This window comes from Panthera tigris, chromosome D1 (assembly GCF_018350195.1).
Source record: "Panthera tigris isolate Pti1 chromosome D1, P.tigris_Pti1_mat1.1, whole genome shotgun sequence".
Lineage (NCBI taxonomy): Eukaryota > Metazoa > Chordata > Mammalia > Carnivora > Felidae > Panthera > Panthera tigris.
Genome location: NC_056669.1, coordinates 84,860,618 through 84,882,965, shown reverse-complemented (window position 1 = coordinate 84,882,965; position 22,348 = coordinate 84,860,618). Strand labels below are relative to the sequence as shown.

The 22,348-nt window shown below is 35.7% G+C and overlaps 1 protein-coding gene across 2 annotated transcripts in view; it reads left to right on the top strand.

Moving 5' to 3' along the window:
• DCDC1 (doublecortin domain containing 1) overlaps nt 1-22,348 on the top strand; it is a 490,317-nt gene that overhangs the window by 40,483 nt on the left and 427,486 nt on the right. The window contains exons 5-7 of one of the 2 annotated variants that reach the window (XM_042959036.1): nt 5,235-5,504; nt 6,695-6,851; nt 7,345-7,507. In XM_042959036.1, coding sequence (XP_042814970.1) covers nt 5,235-5,504; nt 6,695-6,851; nt 7,345-7,507 — 590 coding nt within the window. The remainder of the gene's footprint in view (nt 1-5,234; nt 5,505-6,694; nt 6,852-7,344; nt 7,508-22,348) is intronic. The other variant, XM_042959037.1, reaches the window with a different exon arrangement.

Here is a 22,348-nt window from a genome sequence, read left to right as displayed (position 1 = left end):
TAATTGAGGACAAATTGAGGTTATTTTTTATGATAAAGAATCCTTTCCTAAAACGACTGGTTTAGGAATCCACATGGATTTAAGCCATGGATTAACCACATGGATTTAAGGTACACATATCCTTGAAAAATGGAATAAGGAAGTATATATAGACCACAAGCCCATGGAGGGAACAATAAATGGGTATGATATGTTCTCAGGTTCTTGCATTATCTGGAAGGTAATTAATTAGTAATTTATATTAATCTTTAATTATAGGATTCATATTATAATATCTAATGTTTCCACTAAAAATAAGGTTAAACAATGCAGGGCATTCAATCTAATAGAAAAAAATAAAATAATAAAAAGTATATATTATTTAATCCAAGAGTGAACAAGAAAGGAATTCAACGGAACAGAGAATGCATAGGAAGACTAGAAAACAAATTGTAAGGTTACAGGCTAAATTCTCAATTAAAAGACAGTCTTGGTGACGGAAATAACTGTGGGAAGGTATAGTACAATTCTAAAAGGCCAAACTGTCTGTGGGGGGACAATAGCTATATGAAGATATATATAAATCTAAAGGTGGAAGAAAGTTCACTTTAATAAATCTGAATGTCATGAGATCTCTAAGAAATTTTTGCCGAGAAGGCAAAAAGATCTTTCAAAGGAAAAGAGGAGAAATAAGAGAAAGAAAGACAAATAAGGAGGCTATAATTATGGTTCCTTAAATACAATCTAGATATTAGAGTTGTATTAGCTAAAGAGCACTACTGGTTCATTGCTGCTAGTGTAGAACTACCTCCTTTGCCCACCTCTCCAATCAAATAATATAGTGTCTCTGCTTATCTTGGCGTAGTAGACAAGCCATGCATCTGAGAGTCCATCTTACTCTAAGTCCTCCTGTACCTAGTTTTGGGCCACTGGTGGGTACTTTCCCATCGACAGGCTTGCCAGTGGCTTACGAGATTGCCTACCTTGAGAGTTCTACCCAGCAGGGCGTCCTAAACTGAATAGTGATGCAATTAAAGTTTTGGGGGCATTGAATGTGAGTCATAGAGAGTCTTCAGAAAGTAGTGTGGTACAGAAATAGGGAGATACATAGAGGAAGTTAGCAGAAGCCATGAGGAGTAAGGAGAAGGACAGAGGTAGGTTAGGCAATAATGACGTAAGAGGAAGAAGCAGTTAGATACAGAAGGATAGATGAGGTTGCTGAATAAAAAAAATGTGGCACTCTACTAGAGTTGTGGTATTTGTTGTTGTCTTTTAATTTTTTTTTTTTAAGTAAGCTGGATGCCCAACATAGGACTTGAACGCATGACCTGGCAGTCAAGAGTCAATGAGCCAGACAGGTGCTCCTGATTTTTAGTATTTTAATTTGAGTATAGCTAATACACAATATTACATTAGTTCAGGTGTCCAACGTACTGATTGTACAAGTTTATACATTTTATTATACTCAAGTGTAGCTAACATCTGTTCCCATACAATGCTATTTCAATATTTCTACTACAGTTGTTCTTAAGTCAGTAGTATATTCTAAAGAGCAATGAATGGTCTTCTAATTCTCTTTGTGCCCTGCTGGAGTGGTTTTATTTCCTTTTTTCAGTTTCTGTGTATACCACTAACAAGCTCAGTCACCTGAAACCCAAATGTGTTTGAGCTGAATGATCCTAACACCCTCGTTTCCAGCATTAATTTAACAAGCCATGTGTGTGGGTTTAATTCCCTGTGTAGGACAAGTTAGCTTTGCCAAACAGTTCTGTGATTATCCTCTCACACGCCCAAAGACTAGGCAACACATCAAATGTTATAAGAAAAAAGAGTTTAATAGTGTGTAAGGACTAGTGCAAACCTGTCATCAACATTGATAAAACAAATCAAAGCTGAAGACTACAGATGGTGGCCCAGTAGTGACTTTTTTACATGAAAAGCTACCTTTTCTTATCCTTTTTAATATAAATTACTAGAGAAAGGCAGATAATAAATAAACATATGGTAAAATCATATTGCTTAATTTAATTCTTTTAACCATTTACCAGGTAAATCTCATATAATTTATTGTCCTAACCCTACCAGAATCATGTGGAGTTGGCAGGGAGAAGGATGAAAGTTTCCCTAAAGGATGCCAGTGCTGTTACCAGAAGACAGGGGGAAGATATGTCAAGAGACAAAGAAAAGCAAATAGCTTTTACATGATTAGATTGAGGACGGCAAGGTATACTTGTTGTTTACATTCTGATAAAATCTGTAAAGACCATATAGCAACTCGAAAAATGGTTATTAAGACAATATTTAAATAAAAAAGGCAAAATACTGAATTAATAATGGTATGACACATGATGCAGGGTCGTAGAGCGAAACAGTCAAAGAAATCTTGAGGCATTTTATGGTGCAAAAAGATGTCTTTATTATAGCACTGGGACAGGAGCCATGCACAGAAAGAGCTGTGCTGTGATTGTGAAGAATGACTGATTACATAGGATTTTCTATCCTACAGAGGTGAGGTGACATCAGGGCTCTAGGAAATTAAGTCTATAGGTTCTTGGAGGTCTGGCTGTTACTAAGATTGTGTAAATTTTTCCTGTAAATCAAGGCAGTTATAAACTATAGTAGAGTTTCATGTCCTGCATGACTGCGATCTTTATCAGTTGACCATTTGTTTCTCCCTGCCTTTGTTCTTAGGCAGTCACTAGTGCCTAAAGAATGTTATACATATCCCATCTTAAGGGGAGGGGGTTTATGGGGTGTCAGCTTGAGTTTTGCCCTCAGCTTGCCTTTACCCTCTCATCAACATAGTTGAAGCTTTGAAATATGGAAAAAACAAAACCTTTCACTTTCTGGTGGCGTGGCAATGGATTATTATATAAAATCATTAGTATATTTGTAAAAATATTTGATAGTAAACAAAATGCATTCATTGAAAAAGAAAGACATGAGGCAACTGGCTGGCTCAGTTGATGGAGCACATGACTCTTGAACTCAGGGTTGTAAGTTCAAGCCCCAAGTTGGGTGCAGAGAATATTTTTAAAAAAATAAAATCTTAAAAAAAAAAAAAAAGACACCTGTTCTTCATTAAGTAGAGAATTTGTTTTCTTTCTTTTCATGAATATTTGCTTTCCAAGTGATTATTTATGGGCACTGGGAACTATTTATGAGATCTGCAGATCTTTCCTCCTGTCTGTTTACTGCTCTTCCCCTAAGTTGAAAAGCATGGTGACCATTTGCAGTTCCATTGCTACTGCTGCAAAAACACTGCCACTGAGACATGACCTCTGCCTCATGCCACCATTCACCATTGCTATCAAAATCCGAATAGCCCAGGTCTGAAGGGAGGTCTCACCTCTGCCAGAGCTAACGTCCAGTGATCAATTCAAAAGGCTGCCAAAGTTTTGAGCCTAGCTAGGTTTTGGAGTGTAGGGAAGACTACTTCTCTCCCTAGAGCTACAGTCAGTCTAGGACAGACTTGGGTAGAAACATGTGATAACAACAAATACAACTGCTTGCATCCCAGTGTTTTAGCTTTATTGATCCACTGTATCAACTCTCATACACACACACACACACACACACACACACACACACACACACACCAATTTTCCCCTGCCACATGAAAGTCTTTCATTCTTTCAGAAGAAATGATCAACCATTTTACACATTTGTGAACATAGAGAGGACAGGCCAGAAGAAATAATTGTGATTATAATGACATTGGTGGATAAAAAAATCTGGAGGAGGGGCTGGCTGTGCTAAGCTTTCCACATTAAGCATATGCTAGTTTATATTTACATGAGTGGGTGGGGTTATAATACGTTATGCATAAAAACTACTGAGAAACTAACAAATTAGAAAGAAGCAGATTTGGTTTGTATAAAAATACAAATACATACATGAATAACTGAAATAATATGTGTAAGTTTACTATCATCTATGCTTAATCATCATACAGCTCAATATTCTCAATTATGTTAAAACGTGTTTCATTTTATCATACCAGCAAGTTCCCTATATACTCCATCTTTATAACTTGGTATTACACAGCGTCACAGGACATATGGTCCTTTGTTGAAACATCATAGTTTTTTTTTAAATATTTATTTGCTTTTGAGAGAGAGAGAGAGAGAGACAGAATCTGAAGCAGGCTCCAGGCTCCGAGCTGTCAGCACAGCCTGATGCAGGCCTCGGACCCACGAACTGGGAGATCATGACCTGAGTCAAAGTCTGATGCTTAACCAACTGAGCAACCCAGGTGCCCCTCAAATATCATAGTTTATCTAAATACTACTACTCCAGCTTAACTACCAGGTAGGGTGACCAACTATCCCAACTTGTCTGAGATTCAGGGAGTTCCTGGAGTGTGTGACTTTCAGTGCCAATGGCAGGGCAGTCCTGAGTAAACCAGGATGAGTTGGTCACCATAAATCTAGTCTGCCATGAGGCCTTCATAGGCTTTATTCTAGCCTATGTAGTGAGTTTGCCTTCAAGAAATTCTTTTGGCATTTATAGTTAATACACACCCATAGTTCTAAGCAGATTGTTTAGCATATATTCTCTCGAATTAGGGGATAGTTTGCAAGTTTCTTGAAGGTAGGAGACACATCTCTTTAACTTTTAGATTTCCTAATACTGAACAGAGTACGGAGTAGTTTTTAAATGAATCTAAGAATTAAAGCCTGGGTGGCTCAGTCAGTGAAGCAACTGACTTCAGCTCAGGTCATGATCTTGTGGCCCATGAGTTTGAGTTCCCCCATCTGGCTTTGTGCTCAGAGCATGGATCCTGCTTGGGATTCTGTGTCTCCCTCTCTCTCTGCCCCTCCCCCTCTCACACTCTGTCTCTCTCATAAATAAAACACTGAAAAAATTTTTTAATTAAAAAAATTGTACTTAGCTGTTTTAAGCATTATACAATCTTTCTCCTTTAGTTTAATAGAGCAAAACAATTCAATTTAATGGTTATGAATGTGAGTTTATTTTAGAATGGGCTTGGGTTCAGTTTTCTACCCTGTCAGTTTACTCATTATGTGAACTTGGGCAAGTTAAGTGGCCTCTCTGAGCCACAATTTCTTAAATCTGTAAAATGGGGATGAAAATAGTACCCACTTTCCAGGGATATTCTAAGGAGTAAACAAAATAATGACTAAGTGTGTAATATTTTGTCTAGCACATGTCATACAGTCAGTTATATGGTAGTTGTTAATAAGTAATTACAGATCAATTCGCTGTATTCTTCCCTGGATGGTTTCTTTCAGAGAGTTTATGTCATCCCAGGCAAAAGCAGTTATTAAAACAACTGAAGATTATTTGCAGCCTCAGTTTGGCCCCAACAGGCTTTTGCATTCAGCGACAGTATCAGAAGGGTCAGGACTTCAAGATTGCTCCCCACATCAAACAGTATCAGATCATAGCCATGATGAAATATCAGACCCATATAGCTACAAATCAAACAGTAAAAACAATTCTTGTTTTATATCAGTATCCAAGAGAAACAGACCTGTCAGTGATCCAATGGGTCAACTGAGGTAATCAAAGCTATTCTCTGTTCTTTTTAACCCACTGCTGAAGCTTTTTCCTTTGAGCAGAATTTATAATGATTCAATTGACTATTTCAGACATTAAAATGTAACACATCTCTAGGGTTTTGTTTCTGTTTTTGTTTTGTTTATTTTTTCTTTGAAAGCACCTGAGTAGAATGTTGCTAATTACACTTGTGGAAAACATGAGGTACACTTAAATGTGGATAATATGAAACTCTGAAAAAAATACTTGAAGCAGAATCAGACTAGGGCTACAAAATATCTGTTTACCAGATATTTGTTTAAAAATAGAAATGCATACTTTTGATATTTAAGCAGTATTTTCCAGTAAAATCAAGTTGAAATGAACTTATTATAAAACCATTTTGTGTGTATATTTTCACTTCAAGATTATTGTCATAAACTGTTAAACCTAAGAATTTATGGATAGAAAAAAATGTTGGTAAGAGCAAAACTCAAACCAAGAAACTGATACTCCCGTTATTTTCATGTTTGATTAGGTAGGTGTATTATGACTTTAATTTACCTGAAGTTTTTATTTTAAAATGTTTACTTTGCTTCTGTGGCATGAAGAATTACCAGGGTTAGTTAGAGAACTTGAAATCAAAACAACATATTAGTCATTTACCATGTACTTTTGCTGAGGAAATAATGAGGACTGAAACTGATTTTGGATGAAGTAAAAACTTAGAAATTTTCCTTTACTACCCCAAACAATTTGAGATGAAGGTAATTACAATTAACTTTAGAGTAAGAAATTTAGAATAAGAAACTTTGAATTTCAAATTTTTTTTTCAAAAATCAAAGTACTTTGATAAACATGAAAACTTAATGGAAAATCTTACCTGTTTGCTATTTCATGATGGTAGGACCATGTTACTATTTTTTGTTTTCTATCAGAACATAGCATGTATACATACTTTTTTTAAATGAGTGTTGTGGTGTTTTATAAGTAAATTGATAAAAATCAATTATTTTCAGCTGCCTTACATGAACAGTTTTAGCAAGCCTATTCTATATTAAATTTTTTAAATCTTAGCCTATAAAAAGGTTTTTTTGGTGAATACTTAGAAACAATCTCTAGGGATTATATCTGTAAAACATGCCTAAGATAATATTTATTTAAATGTTATTATTAATTAACATACACCAATTTTGTGGTTTTTTTCCTTCAGAGATGCAGAGTTCTCTTCTTTAAAATTTCAGCCGGCCCAGAATTGGCAGAGATCATGTCAAAGACACAAACTTCATCCCAGAGTGATTACAGTAACAGCGTACAAAAATGGATGTAGAACAGTCTTTGCCAAAGTTACAGTACCAACCATCACCTTGGTAAATAGTGTTCATAAGTTTTCAGTGCTTTATTTCTTCCCTTACTCTTTCATAATATAAAAAATGAAAAAGATGGCATTGTGTTAAAATTTTCTTTTTAGTGATGAATCTGTAAATTGCTTATGTATACATAGATCTCATAGGCATTTTATTCCTTTCTTGTTTATCAACATGTAAATGGTACATTTAATAAATAAATGACCCTTCTGTTTAATAAACAGATGCAATGGTTTTCTGTCTTGTGGAGTTGTTAAACTGACAGAATATTTAAGAACTAAAATTAGACAATAATTAGATATTCTCAGAGCTGTGATTTTCCTCTTCTTTGTATATTTTCAAGTGCTAGAAAATACATTGGTGGAGTTACTTCAGTTACTTAACTTGGCCAGTGACTCAATGGGTGTCTGTTTTCATCGTTAGCACCTTTTGTTTCATGGCAATGTGTTGCTTCTTTGTCCTAACTCACTTTCTCTTACCTCTTGCTTTCTTCTAGTTGCTGGAGGAGTGCACAGAAAAGCTGAATCTGAACATGGCCGCACGACGAGTGTTCTTGGCAGACGGCACTGAAGCCCTCAAACCTGAAGATATACCCCATGAAGCCGACGTTTATGTTTCAACAGGAGAGCCCTTTTTAGATCCATTCAAAAAAATTAAAGGTAAAAAAGAAAAAAATATACTCTACCCCCACCCACAGTAAATTGCTTCAGGGGTGCAATTAAAAAATGATTTTCATCCTGTCTTTTTTGCATGGTTTAACAAAACTAATGTTTACGCATTTACAGCTCAGTAAGAGGATAATGTGCTTAATGAAAGAAAAATCCACTGACAGCCACGTTTATTGCCCTTCATTAGCATTGGTGCTTAATTTAATATAGATCTGAATAGACATTAGGGAGCCTGCAGGAGGTTAAATGGTGAAAATATAATAAATTAAATCAGAGATTATTGAATTTACTGTTTAGTTTCTGTGACACCCAACAGACATAATTCATTAGATTTATTCTCTCAGAAAATAGTTCAAAGTTTCAAGGAGCATTTATTCATTTACACTCTTGGTCTTTTTTCAGATGGCATTAACATAACTATGAAAATGTGATCAGAATAAACATATAATTTTTATATACATGTGATTTTCCTAACAAAATTTTCCATAAGGTAAATACTGCAGCTTGAGTTTTTTAAACCTTGAAATGTGTGTGTGTGTAGTTTATATTTGTGTTTATATATAATAATATATATACACATATTTGTGTATATACACATATGTATATTATTATATATATACACATATATATGTGTATATACACATATGTATATTGTTATATATACACATAAATACAAACATATGTATTTTAGACATATGCTGGTAAGCTCTTTTTTCAAAAGTGCAGTGTTTCTAACATTCACAAATGTGATTTTCTAAACTAAAACAAACATTTTTCTTTCTTCAGTGAGAAAGAATACATTTCCAGAAAGAAAGTACTGAGAATATTCTTACAAGCATGTCATATCCATAGTCTGTCATCAAGTGCTATATATAGTAATCACATTTAAATGACATAAGAACTTTGGCATGCAAATTCAGCGTATCTAACTGCTATGTTCCCCTATACTTTTAATACTTTATTAGAAGTATTTTTTTCTACAACTGCTATAAAGCTGGTGAACCAGGACAAGTCTAGGCAATAATTGCGTAAGTGGAAGAGAAGTAATTCTGGAGTTCATTACAGATGAGATGATGAAAATTCTTCCTCTATTAATGTTATTATATAAGATGATACTAGGGTTTCTATCTCTTTGAAAATACTTGATCATCAGGAATAATTTCTTGAAATCAGTAGAAAGTTCAAGGTAATTTGGTTCAAGGTAAAGAAACTTGTTGCTATAATACTCAGTAAAAATTACCTGTGCAAAAGTGTAGACCCATATATTTTTCAAATCTTGATTTAACTTTAAATTATGGCTCCTTTTATTTTGTATTCATTGAATCATTTGTAAAATTAATCTTGTATAAAAACATGAGTCTTTGTAGGTAAATGTTTCTGTGACTATTTTATATTTAAGTGTGTATGTAATGAGTGCTTCCTTAAAATCTTGATTGTTTTTATTAATAAGAAATACTGGCCTTTCATTGATAATGGTATTGGTGAAGAGATATATAAAAATTATTTATAGCCAAGCTTCGTGGAAAATTTTCTGGACATGTATGCCTAAAATAACAGTGTTAAACACATGACTAGCTTGGTGGATGATTTTTAAATGTACAAACTAATTTCCTCCTACTTTTTGTTTTCTCTTTTATCCTTTTTAAAGCCAAGTCCAGAACAAAAAACTTCTCTGCTTTGTCTGCATATCTTTGGCTGTGTTTCACTGTGACATGCACTGCTGTTCTTTTAGCACCAAAATGTTGGCACACACTCCTGAAAATTTCACACCATCTCTTGCTGGATCAGCAAGCTTAACCCACCAAAATCTGGTGTTGTGCAATGGTTTTTGACTGATAATCAATCTTTATGCTGCTCGACAGTTGTTGCTGGGACACGGAGTAGAGCAGGTGGCAGATGTGCCTTGTCTTTTGAGAAAAGAAATTGTAGGTGAGCTTGGACACAGACTAGCATATCACATGTCCATTAAAAAGACCTAGGATAAGTATAATGGGGAAAAAGCCACTTGTCTATGTTAAGCTCATAGATAAGCCTAGAAGACTAAAGACTGATATTTGGTTTCTTCCAGAACCTTAAGAACATAAATGTAAATAAATGTTATATATACATAGTATAGTCTTTAACTTGAATTAAATAATTTGAGAGAAATGTGGGAAGATTTCAAATATATATCTATATCTATCTATATATCTATCTATATGTCTATATATCTATATCTATATCTATCTATATACCTATATATCCCACATATTCACATGTACTTTTTCAAATCAGATTAAAATTACCTTTCTTGCATGTATTTTACAGATAATCAATAATTTGTCAACTTTCCATGAGTGTACCATAAAAATAAGACATGTGTGAATAGTCTTGAAGGTGGTAGATAAATTTAGAGTAAGGAAGCATTCTAAAGGTAAATAGGATAAAAACAGCTGGCAGGATTGGGTGCTACTCTTGTAGCTCTCTACGTGAACATGAATATTTTATATTCAGGTAATCAACAGGCATTAGAGTCAATAATTAGCCATTACTTTAATATAAATATTTCCATTCATTCAGCATTCATTGAGAGCCTACTATGTGCCAGGTACTAGACCACATCAGAGACAGATGAAAAGGGGGGCTTAGAGTCTTTTTTTTTAAAACCATTTATTCTTTTATCTCTGATTTTAACTTCAATTTAATTCAATCTAAATTTAAACCAATAAGTATTTAAGTATCTACTATGTATGCAGTTTTGGCTTAGGGATAGAAGTCCTGGCCTTTAAGGAGCTTATAAGTTACAAATCCTTAAAATTGAGAACCCTTTTTAACAACATAAGTCAAATGGGTCCTCCAAAGGAAAATTTACGTTATTTCTGGTACAGGAAGGCCAAATAAGTCTGTATATATTTTGGCAATTGTATTTCCATACTTCACTGTTTTCTTATTGTTCTTTGGAAAAGCAATGTCAACAGTGAAAATAGCCTCAGAACTATTTCCAGATTTACTAAGGTAGAAAAAGACCTAAGGAACATCTCTAATTTTTAACTACTTTACTACCCATTTTGAGTACCACTGTTGACAGCCAGTGCCACTAGATTTAATAGAAAGCCAGAGAGCTATTTATCACATACCTGGAAACACAAAGCGTTCATGTAGAGGTCAAGCCAAGGTCAAGACTGACATGAAGCATTCCTTGTTGAAAAGCAGTATTAGAATAATTCTTACATTTTGAAGTTAAATGCCTAAGCAGAAGACTGTGTGTGGGGAAAAATAAAATCTTTTTTATAATAACTCTTGATGAAGATCAATGGTCTTATTAGGTCATATAATTATGGCATTTGAAGATTCTGAAATCTATTAATGATTCTCTAGAATTGTGAAGATGTAGTTAATGAATTGTTTGAAGAGGCATTTTAAAAGTTTTTGGATTCGTGGGCATGCACTTTAGGTTTTATTCAGTTTCCTCAATCTTCTTTAACGGCACAGTGAAAATGCTTGCATCAGATTCATGGGGTTTATGAGAGTTTAGCTCCTTTATAACTGTTAGAAGCTGTAGGCAGTGCCAACCTAGCATAAGAAATGCCCTGCAATTACTTAAATGTCTTAAAAAAGATGAGAGGAAAAAAGCTGCTTGGATCTAACTCATTAGGTCCAAGTTCCATTGTGTGGTGTTCTGATTGTTTGAAGTTTTCTTTAGCTTTATATTTTCATTCTTTCCTATATATTCTATTCGACTATTTGGCTTTTAGAGCTATCATTTACAATGATTCATTTCAGTCCTGAGTTTTGTTAACCAGAAATGAAACTGAGTACTATGAATAAGATTTTACATCTTTCATATACTGTATTGTGAAGATGTAGTCCCAGAAAAAAATCCATGAAAAGAATTCTTGATACTACACCTAAGATCTAAATTTAAACCTAGAGATTTTCTGCTAACTGCCATGTGATCTACAAAATGAAATAATTTGCTGTGACAGCTTGTGATTGACAAGAATATGTGTGAGCACATTTAAAATAGGCCATCTTTTCATGTAGAAGTAAATGTCAGTGAAATGATGGATTCTCATCATTTTAATTATTGATGATTTGGAAATATTTCAATTCCATGACATACAAGACACATTCTAAATAGCAGCATAACACTTTTTCTCCAATCTACGTCAATAATGAAATGTTCTGTCATATTTTGTTTTTCAAAAAATGCGTTAGTTTAATGAACCTGGATTCATGCATTATATTTTGTTCCATTATGTGTCTCTGAATTTGTTGATTTTTAAATGGTTGTGTTAAAAGCACATGTTTCAAGAAATAACCCACTACCCACCTCCTATCACACCTTGCTATTCTTGCTGCTAGATCTCAAGACAGTGCTACAGTGCTGACTATACCAAGGACTGCTTTGTCCTGCTAAAGCTAAGATTGGGTTTTGTGATGATCACACATGGGGTGACCACTACTTAATTCGAGCAACTACAGCAGGAGTCAGGGTGGGCTTTCCCAAGTTCCTAGCTATCACATTGTTTGCATAGTGTTGTAATAGGCAAGATTACTTGTCAGGCCATTTTATCTCCCACTTAGCTGCACATATTCAAAAATAAGAATATGACATTAGATAGAGAAAAAACTCACTTTCTTCTGAGATAGCACATGATTCTTTTATCTATTTTTGCAAGTGAGGGTAAAACTTAAGCATGTATTTTATTTATTTCCCTATCCCAAATGTTTACAACCTGTAAGTAAGAGTGTAGCGTATCTTTACTATATAAACAGATGTCGATCTAAAGAATATTGCAAGAGTTGGACCTTCCAAAAACTGTCCTTAGCTAATAGGAAAATCTAGAGCATACAAGTGGCAGCATCTCCTTATATTGTCAAATTATCAAATCATTGAGAGTCATCTAAATCCTTGACATATTCGTGAACTGTTGAGTTGCATATATACCTAGAGGCTACGCTTGTTTAGCGAAGGTGTGCAAACCTAGAACTGTCCTGATAATTTGAATACTTTCTGTATGTCACGCGCTGAGTTATGTGCTTTAAGTGTATTATATTTACTCCTCACAATTCCTGAGTTAGTGCTACAAGTCCATAATCTCTTATATGCAATTCCAAAATTCAAAATTGCCGAAGATAAAACAATTTTTTCAGAACTCATTTGGTAGCAGAAACTTACTTACTATAGATAACCAGTTGTTGTATTTAAAAAATAATTAATATGTTTGGTTATGGGTTGCTACCCTAAACCTTGCTGGACACACTACATAATAACATATGATCTATGCACTATTAGGATATATGCGCTATATTAACATTTTTGTATCCATAAATTCTATTTATGGAATTACATCTGACCTTAGGACTTTGGGTAAGGTCCTTCTGTTGTAGCTGCAAAAAAACCAGATAAATTTTAATTCTCACTAGAGTATTTTTTAATGTTTATTTACTTATTTTGAGAGAGAGAGAGAGAGAGAGAGAAGCAGAGAGAGAGGAAGACAGAGAATCCCAAGTAGGCTCCACACCATCAGTGCAGAGCCCAATGCGGGGCTCCAACCCATGAACTGTGAGATCATGACCTGAGCCAAAACCAAGAGTCAGATGCTCAATCGACTGAGCCACCCAGGTGCCCCCTCAGCATAGTATTTAACTCAGAAGTATTATAAATACCATCTTTATATCACATTGAGTTGTTTGCTACATGAGTAAAAGTAGACAGAGAGACTATCTCCCTGGCTAGACCTGAGAGAGTATGTGAGAGGTAATAAAAAAATTGTAGTTCTCTAAGGAGGCAGAGGAATAAAGAAAGACCATTCATTCATTTAACCATTCCCTCAAAATATATGTATTGAGCCCTTACAATGTGCCAGGCATTGCTCCAAACCTTAAGGTTATGGTGTGAAGAGAGAGGTCTCATGGAGCTAAGAGAAGTAGAAGGAGCAAAGACAAGAAATATATAAAGAACCAAATAAGGTGTTTATTGACAGTGGTAAGTGTTATAAAACAAATAAAAAGGGTGGTATCGTAAGAACAAGTAATGTCATGGAAACAAAAGGGGATGATCTTTCAAATGAAACAGACATTTGCAGTAAACTTTAAATCAAATCTTTTAGGCAGGTACTCTTTCAGGGGTTTGCCCTTCGGACCATTAGTTTTTCAAACTCTCAGACATGTATTGGGAAAGACATGAGAAACGTATTATTATTTAGTGGCAAGAACACTAGCCTTGAAGTCGGATGATCTTGCAAGATTCTAGTCCCTGCTATGTATATAACCTTGGACAGATTGGTCTGTGCTTCATTGACCTTACCTGTAAAATTGAGGTACTAATATCTTAAGGAATTATTGGGTATTGTCTTTATTTCTAAAACAAGATAAATTATTTGAAAATTAAATGTCTATAAATTCCTAGTTTAAATAGAACACTGAGAATAGCATTTCCTAAACATAACTAAGGTTCCAATTCCTATTAAGATCCCAAGGCCATTAATCAGAACCTTATGTCCACTCCTCCCTTTTTAGAATAGCTAGCTAGGTTTAGAATAGCTAGCTAGTCAGGAAAATAACAGCAAAAACATTTACTTCTGCTTTCTTCATTACTGCCAGGGAAGCAAACTACAGTATGAGCCTGGACAACTCAGCCTCCCTCAGCCTCAGTTTTCTTATTCACAAATTGAGCCCCATAGTAGACACCTCACAGCATCATTATGAGGAGTAAATAAGATGATGTATGTAAAAGCCTGCCATACATAGTAGATGTCTAAAACATCTGATCTTTATTTATTTTCCCTCCTTTTGCACTATCTCTTACTAGGCACATTTCCGCCAGCTTTTCATACAAGCCGTCACAGTACCTGATTTTACTGACAAAGGTATTTGCTAGGTCTAAGATTTTAAAATGCAGCTTTTTGAATTGTGACAATTTTTGCTTGTGCAAATTCAAATCCCTGCAAAGCATCCATGTATACAGCATGATATAGGAATCTGAGTTAGAGCCTTTGAACTCTCACTATATTGTGCTTTTTGCCTTAAGAATTTGTCCAGGCTATAAGTCAAAATCAAGTCTTTCTTTTTAAAAAAGTCCCAAGTGGTCTTGCTGTGCTCTATTCCAAGAGTCATATTTTAAAATATGTTTATGACCCAAGGCTAGCCTTTACTTAAAGCTGCCATAACTTATTTCAAGAAAGTTCATAGAAAAGTTCAGGGAAAGGGTGAAAACATTTTGATTGGCACAATAGATGGGATGTTTGTAATTTTAATCAAATTTAAATTGAAGACATACTTCAAATGATATGTCAGACTAGTGTTACTGAGTTAAAATCTAATGACAACCACTGTCATTATTAGTTAAATATAACCATCATGCCTATAGCAATAAATGATGACACTTAGGAACATGCAGAAACAACACAAGTATTTAAAGAAAAGGGAGTGACTAGAAACTCAGTTGAACACAGGAATGTGACCTGGATTATTCTATTTACCAAACATAGAAGCAATTGTATTTTGAACAAATGATATAATTGAGTATAGCAGTATGTTTTCTTACTGTCAGAGCATTTATATTTTATAAACTTATCTTGCACCCATGAAATGATGTGCTTGTTCATATTTAATGTCATTATCTATACCTGCTTGACAATCAGAACATTAAAGTATTTTCAAGTTTATTGCCCAACTAGAAGAGAATGAATTTTTTAAAAATAAGATTTTTAATAAGCTCATGGATTTGAAGTTGCAAATGTGCTGCTTTTATTTTGGTGACAAAAGGCAGTATTCTTTTTGCCTGGCACATGCAAAATGGAAAATTACAATGGGGAACACCCAGATTTATTTAATTTTATGACAGATGTTGTACTTTTTGAAGTAGACTGAGAAAATGTAATGATATTGTAGGTAGACTTTCTATCACAGAAGCAGGCTAGAAAGTGCTTTATCTTTTTCATGATTTAGTTATAAACAAAACCATGAAAATAAAATAGGATGTGGATTCTTCAAAATAAAATATAACGTATGGTTGGGGCCTAACATTTTCCGAGTGCTTCAGGACAGTAAATATATGAATAGTCAAGGGGACTTGGCAGTCCCTAAGCATCTGGAGATGTCCCATTGGGGAGCTATTTTCCAAGGTTATGCTGAGCCTTAGAATTTCACTTGAGTGTAGTCTCCACTGCCATTCTCACCCAGTGGTCTCTTAACTTTCCAGAAAGAAGTGCATGAGGAGAAGACAGGGACAGGGTCTGATTGTGACTTTGGAACCCACTAGGTGTGGCTAGCAAATTTAAAGCAGAGGATGAGGTAAGATTAGGACCCCTTCTTTGGCAGTTGAATGTAGAGGCACTGAGACTTTGCTGAGAGTACTGTCAACAAGACAGAGTCTCAAGAACTCTCCAAAGCGGACCTCCAGGGATCCTGCTGTTGCATTCATATAGGGATAGGCATTGTATTTGGTTCTACTCTCTGGGGAAACTCCCAGTAGTAAGGATAAGCTCCCATTGCATTCTCAATATCCCCTTTTGTAATCATCAGATGTATAAATGTCTGTTGCCCTTCTAGACCAAGTTAGTTTCAGGCAGAAACCATGGCTACCTTATTCACCATCACTTTCTGGCACAGGGTCTGTCACTTAATAGATGCTCAGTAAATGTTGTTCAATGGATGAATGAAGGACGAAATGAAATAGGTACCATGGCAAACCATCCGTATTTCAGGGAGGTGACTGCCAGGAAAATAGATCTCATCAGAGCAGCAGGCTCAGCTGTAAATAGTCAGTGGATGTTTAGGAGGAGTATATTAAAAACCCCCTACCCCAAATTCATATGTAGATTTGTGAATGTTCCTGTTTGGCAGGGGGCCAGAGTAAGCCAGCCCAAGAATAATTACATCGCAGAGAGGCTAATGGTTATGCTAATGCTTGTCTGAGACCAGACAATGCTCAGAAGTGGAGTGCTGGGATAAAAGATTCTCCCAGGAACCTGTAGATCTGAGATTTTCAGCCCTCCCATATCCTCTCAGGAATGCCCATTCTTGCCTATTCTCTCTCCTCAATCATTCTTTTGGTGGTGATAGGAGGCTCTCTTCTTTCATTTAGTACTTCTCTTTGTATTTCTCATAGTGCCTTGCATACAGTCAGTGCTTGTTAACTATTATTGAAAGTAAGGAAGTAAGGAAGAGGAGATAGTGTGACCTTTGGGAAGGTTCAGGGCCACTGCCCACTGTTGTGCATAGCTGAAGGACTGTGGAGCTACACTCACTTTTTTTCAATTTCACCATGGTGCAGGGGAGGGGAGCTGAGGAGGTGGAGAGGCAGTTTTCTAATTCTTGTAAAGGTACCAGATAGCCTCAACACTGGGAGAGATGCCAGGGTTTTAAGGTGAGAAAGTTAACAAAAGACAAAGATATAGAAAGCATTTGCTAGCTATGGCTAGTATGTTTTCCGAGAAGCTCAAAGTGGGTTTAGATGGCACTAAGTTTCTTGTTTTAATACTTGGCCTCCTTCCTGCCCCAGTACCCAGCCATGCCCTTACCATTTGATTACTTCTCCTTCTACCCACTCCCAACCTCACTTAATCCTCTAACTCACCAAGGCTAAAATCTAGGCAGGGCTTTGGTGAGCATCTTCAGTTTCTTCATGCTGCTGTGAAAGGGTGAAGATTCTGTTTTTCCGGGCTGCCTGGCTGGCTCAGTTGGTAGAGCACGCATGTCTTTATCTTGGAGTCATGAGTTTGAGGCCCATGTTGGGGGTAGAGTTACTTTAAAAAAATTTCTTCTTAAAAAAAAAAGACTGTTTTCTTCTTGCCCCTGGATATAATAATGCTTACTCTGGCCGTCAGCCCTCACCACATTTCTTCATGTGAAAACATATGGCTCTAGAGCTGTGATGTGGAGAAGAATCACCCCGTGTTGCTAAATATGGCAGTTCTCTGTTTCTCTAGCTGTTCTCATCTAGGAGACCCATGGCCCATATTTTGAGGACAAGCTGCGTTAGAGCTGTTTTTTTTTTTTTCCTCACTTTATCCTAATAGGTTTGTTACCTAGAGAAGCAGATTTTGCCTTAATGTAAGGAAGATTTTTCCAATAGTTCCACCTTTCCAAAAGATGGAATGGCCTGCTTTGGGAAGTGTGGGGATTGTAAACATTGTACATAGGCTCTAATATGACTACTTCCCACCTTCCTTGATCCATGCCTGGCCACTGTGTGTTCAGTCTTTTCCCAATGATCCATCATATTGTTGCATAATTCTGCATCTTTATTTGTATCATTTCCTCTCTCTGGATTATGCTCTCACTCTTTTACCCACTCTGTGTGTCCTCTAAGTCCTACTTTATGTCCTCCTCTGGGGAGCCTTTCTCAGCCACCATGAGCTGTGGCAGGTGTCCCTGCTCCATATTCTCCCAATACGTTATGGATACCTCTGACCAGGCACCTGCCATATTTTGTGTTTGTTTGCCTTTGTTGTCTTCCCAAACAGACTGAGAACTCTTTGAGGCAGCAGGGAACATGTTATAGGCACTGAGTGCATGTTCGTTGAATGAATAATTGAGTAAATGAAGCAGGTGGTTAGAGTCAGTAATTTTCAGTTTCTTTGAACCTCAATGTTGTGCAATTCTGAAGTCAATACATTGTAATGCACTAAGCCTATGACTTTTTTGCTTCTTCCTACTCTGAGCTATCTTTTGTGATATGTATTTTGGTTTCTGAGTAAATTCAATGAGGGACATGGCAATGAAAAACCTAATTAATCATGAGTAACAAAATGTAATCTTTTTCCAAAATAGTGAAAAAAACAGGAGTCCAATTTATATTTACTAATGAAAATATTACCTGGTATATATCTAATGAAATAATAGTGATGCTCTTATCTGACATGTTTGACTAATATTCTACAAATATTTTTTAAAATTTTTTTAAGTTTATTTATTATTCTTAAAGAGACAGAGACAGCACGAGTAGGGGAGGGGCAGTGAGAGAGGGAAAGAGAGCATCCCAAGTAGGCTCCATGCTGCCAGCACAGAACCCGATGTGGTGCTCGAACACATGAAGGTGTGAGATCATGACCTGAGCTAAAACCAAGAGTCAGATGCCTAATTGACTAAGCCACCCAGGTGCCCCTACAAATATTTTTTTGAACATTTGCTATGTGATAAGCCCTACTTCAGGTGCTGGCTATACATCAGGGATTAATTGCTTACATTAAAAATGTATGATCAACTTTTATTATTTTGTTAAATGTCTAATAAGCACACTTGTTTACAATGTACTAGATACTAGAGAGGCACACAGATAAAAACACATTCAATGCCCTTAAAATGCTCAAATCATAACAAGGACACACGTACAAAACCAGAGAAGTTTAATGAAATGAGAGCATAAAGATGAAGCTATAAATCCTGAAGAAAGATAGATCAAAGAAAACTTCTTAGAAGAGGTGAGACTCAGTTGAAAAGAAAGAGAGAGAGCCCACCAAAAGGGAGGGAAAAGCCATGGTCAAGTTTGGAGTCAGAAAAGTGCATGGTGTGTGCCAATGGCTTATTCACAGCTCTCTACACTTCTGCAAAGGGAGATTATCTCAAAATCTTTTATTGCAATGGTTCTAAACTGGGGTTGATTTTGACCCTTGGAGAAGATTGGGTAATGTCTAGAGATATTTTTGGTTGTTTCAACTAGGAAGGTCCTACTGGCATCCGATGGGCAGAGGCCAGGGATGCTACTAAATATTCCATAATACACAGGACAGCCATTATCACAAAGAACAAAGAGATGTCAATACTTACCAAGGTTGAAAAACCTTATTCAGACACAAATATTTGTAAACAAATCACAATATTTTTTTTCTTTTTCTAAAAATTATTTATTTTTTAAAATTTATATTATACCCAGTGCTTATCCGAACAAGTATCCTCCTTAATGCTCTTGCCCATTTCACTCATACCCCCACCCACAGCCCCTCCAGGAACTCTGTTTGTTCTCTATATGTAAGAGTCTCTTATGTTTTGTCCTCCTCCCTGTTTTTATATTATTTTTGCTCTCCTTCCCTTATGTTCATCTGTTTTGTATATTAAATTCCACATATGAGTTAAGTTGTATGATATTTGTCTTTATCTGAGTGACTAATTTCGCTTAGCATAATCCATCCACGTTGTTGCAAATGGCAAGATTTCATTCTTTTTGATTGCCAGGTAATATTCCATTGTATATATATACCACACCTTCTTTATCCATTCATCAGTTGAAGGACATTTGGGCTCTTTCCGTAATTTGGCTATTGTCAGTAGTGCTGCTATAAACATTGGGGTGCATGTGCCCCTTTCAAACAGCACACCTGTATCCTTGGGATAAATACCTAGTGGTGTAATTGTTGAGTCGTAGGGTAGTTTCATTTTTAATTTTTTGAGGAACCTCCATACTGTTTTCCAGGGTGACTGCACCAGTTTGCATTTCCACCAGCAGCACAAAAGGGTTCCTCGTTCTCCGCATCGTCGCCAACATCTGTTGTCGCCTGATTTGTTAATTTTAGCCATTATGACAGGTGTGAGGTTATATCTCATTGTGGTTTTGATTTGTATTTCCCTGATGATGAGTGATGTTTAGCATTTTTAGCATGAGTGATGTGTCTGTTAGCCACAATCACAGTAGTTTTCATAAGGACATTTTGACCAAATTATAGGCACTGGGGGCAGCTGCTTTTTAGGTGGTCTTAAGGTGAAACTATGGTAGAATGTGGGAAAATAAGAAGTTGGGGAAATCTGGTCATTTTAAACTAATGAAATTCTTTTATTAATTTTTACAGTGTCATGGTTAAGACAGCAGGCTTTGAAATCATTAAGCCTAGGTCTGATCTCTGATTTACTTAAAAGATGTATGATAGAGATCTCTATGGTAGAGATGTAGTTGGTTAATTTCTCTAGGTTTCATTTTCCTTGTCTATAAAATGGAGATGATAATGTTACCTACCTCCTAAGATTGTGAAGATAAAACAAGTTAATGTACATAAAGCACTTAACACATTGCTCTGTATATGCTAAGTTCTTGATGAAAATCATGAGGAGAATAATAATGTCACCATTTACTGTGTTTCTTATTTACACATAAGTGTTTTATCTGTATAAATTTTTTCCATCCATACAACAAATAAGGGAATTACTATTACTGTTCTCATTTCTCAGATAAGAAAACTAAGGTAGGGGTGCCTGGGTGGCTCAGTCCTTTGAGTGTCCAACTCTTGATTTCGACTCAGGTCATAATCCCAAGATTGTGGGATCGAGCCCCATGTCGGGCTTCGCACTGACTGTGGAGCCTGCTTAAGATTCTCTCTGTCTCTGTCTCTCTCTTTCTCCCTCTCCCCTTTCTCTTTCTCTTTCTCTCTCTCTCTCTCTAAAAAAAATAAAGAACAAAAATTAGAGCAAATAAGATTGACTGATTTTTTTCAAAGATTATGTTAAGATTCAAATCTAGGGAGTTTAGCTGCAGAACCCATGCTCTTAACTACTAGAGAAGCTGTTTATCTAATTTAGTCATCATTAGTACTATTTTATTAGACTGTTTTGCAGGTTGGTTTAAACATCTTTACTTGTATAAAAATTTTTATATATTTCTAATAATCTTTCCATGTTTATCAGTATCAACAAAAATCTGGAAAATAAGAGGAATACCTTTAAAAAACTGTATATTTTTATGTTATAAATGATATTTTCAAATTTAGTTTAAAATGTACTGTATTATGTGCTTTTCCTACATCCATCAAGAGTTCTTTCAGAAAACTGATTTGAAACTTCAGAAATGTGATCTCTTGTTATTTTAGACTATTTTTAAGTGAGTAAAGTGTCCTTCCATGTTTGCAGGTAATAGAATTATAAATATATTTCTTTGATCAGAATAAGTTACATTGGAATAAAGGGTGGCCTTATTCATTGATTCATGCAGCACTTACTGAACACCTGCTCCATGCACTAGGTCGGCAGTGTATAGTTAGCTAAGGAAGCACACAATGATAATGATGGTACGGTGGGATTGCCAGTGGTAGACATCTGTACAAGGGAAGGGTGTCCAAGCTGGAAAAGGGTTTTTAAGAGAGATGACCTCCCCCCCAAATTAGTCTTGAGGAATATGTAAGCAATTACTTTAAATATACTTTGAGTTATTCCAGTTTACTCCACTCCTAAACCTTCATTTGGCAAGCAATTCTCCTTGGCAGGTTTCTTCTTTTCCTGAAGAAATTCTGTACCATTGTTGTCATCGATGAGCATCAAGGTGGTAGATCTGTCGTATTTAAGTTCATAATGGGGGTGCCTGGGTGGCTCAGTCGGTTGAGTGTCTGACTTCAGCTCAGGTCATGATCTCAGTTTGTGGGTTTGGGCCCCACATCCAGGCTCTGTTCTGACAACTCAGAGCTGGGAGCCTGCTTCACATTCTGTGTCTCCCTCTCTCTCTACTCCTCCCCCACTCATGCTCTGTCTCTGTCTCTCAAAAATAAATAAACGTTAAAAAAAATTAAGTTCATACTAGAAAGCTATAAGGAATAAAAATGGTAGGTGTATACACACAGGCAATAAAATTGATTTTGCATAATTAGTATGTTAAAAAAGTGACATAAAATTAAATTTCTACCAATTAAACATTTAAATCCACAGAAATGTTAACATTTAGTAACTGTGCCATGTGCAGTGAACTTATATATACTCTAATAATGAATATAGACTTGATTCCTACCTTCAAAGAGGTTAAGTATGGAAACAGAAACAGAATATATATTTGTAAAATATTTACATAATGTCAGATGGCTTATGCTCTTTCCTTAGTATGTAATACAGAACCTAAAATGTGGTATGTTCTCAAACATTACTGAATGA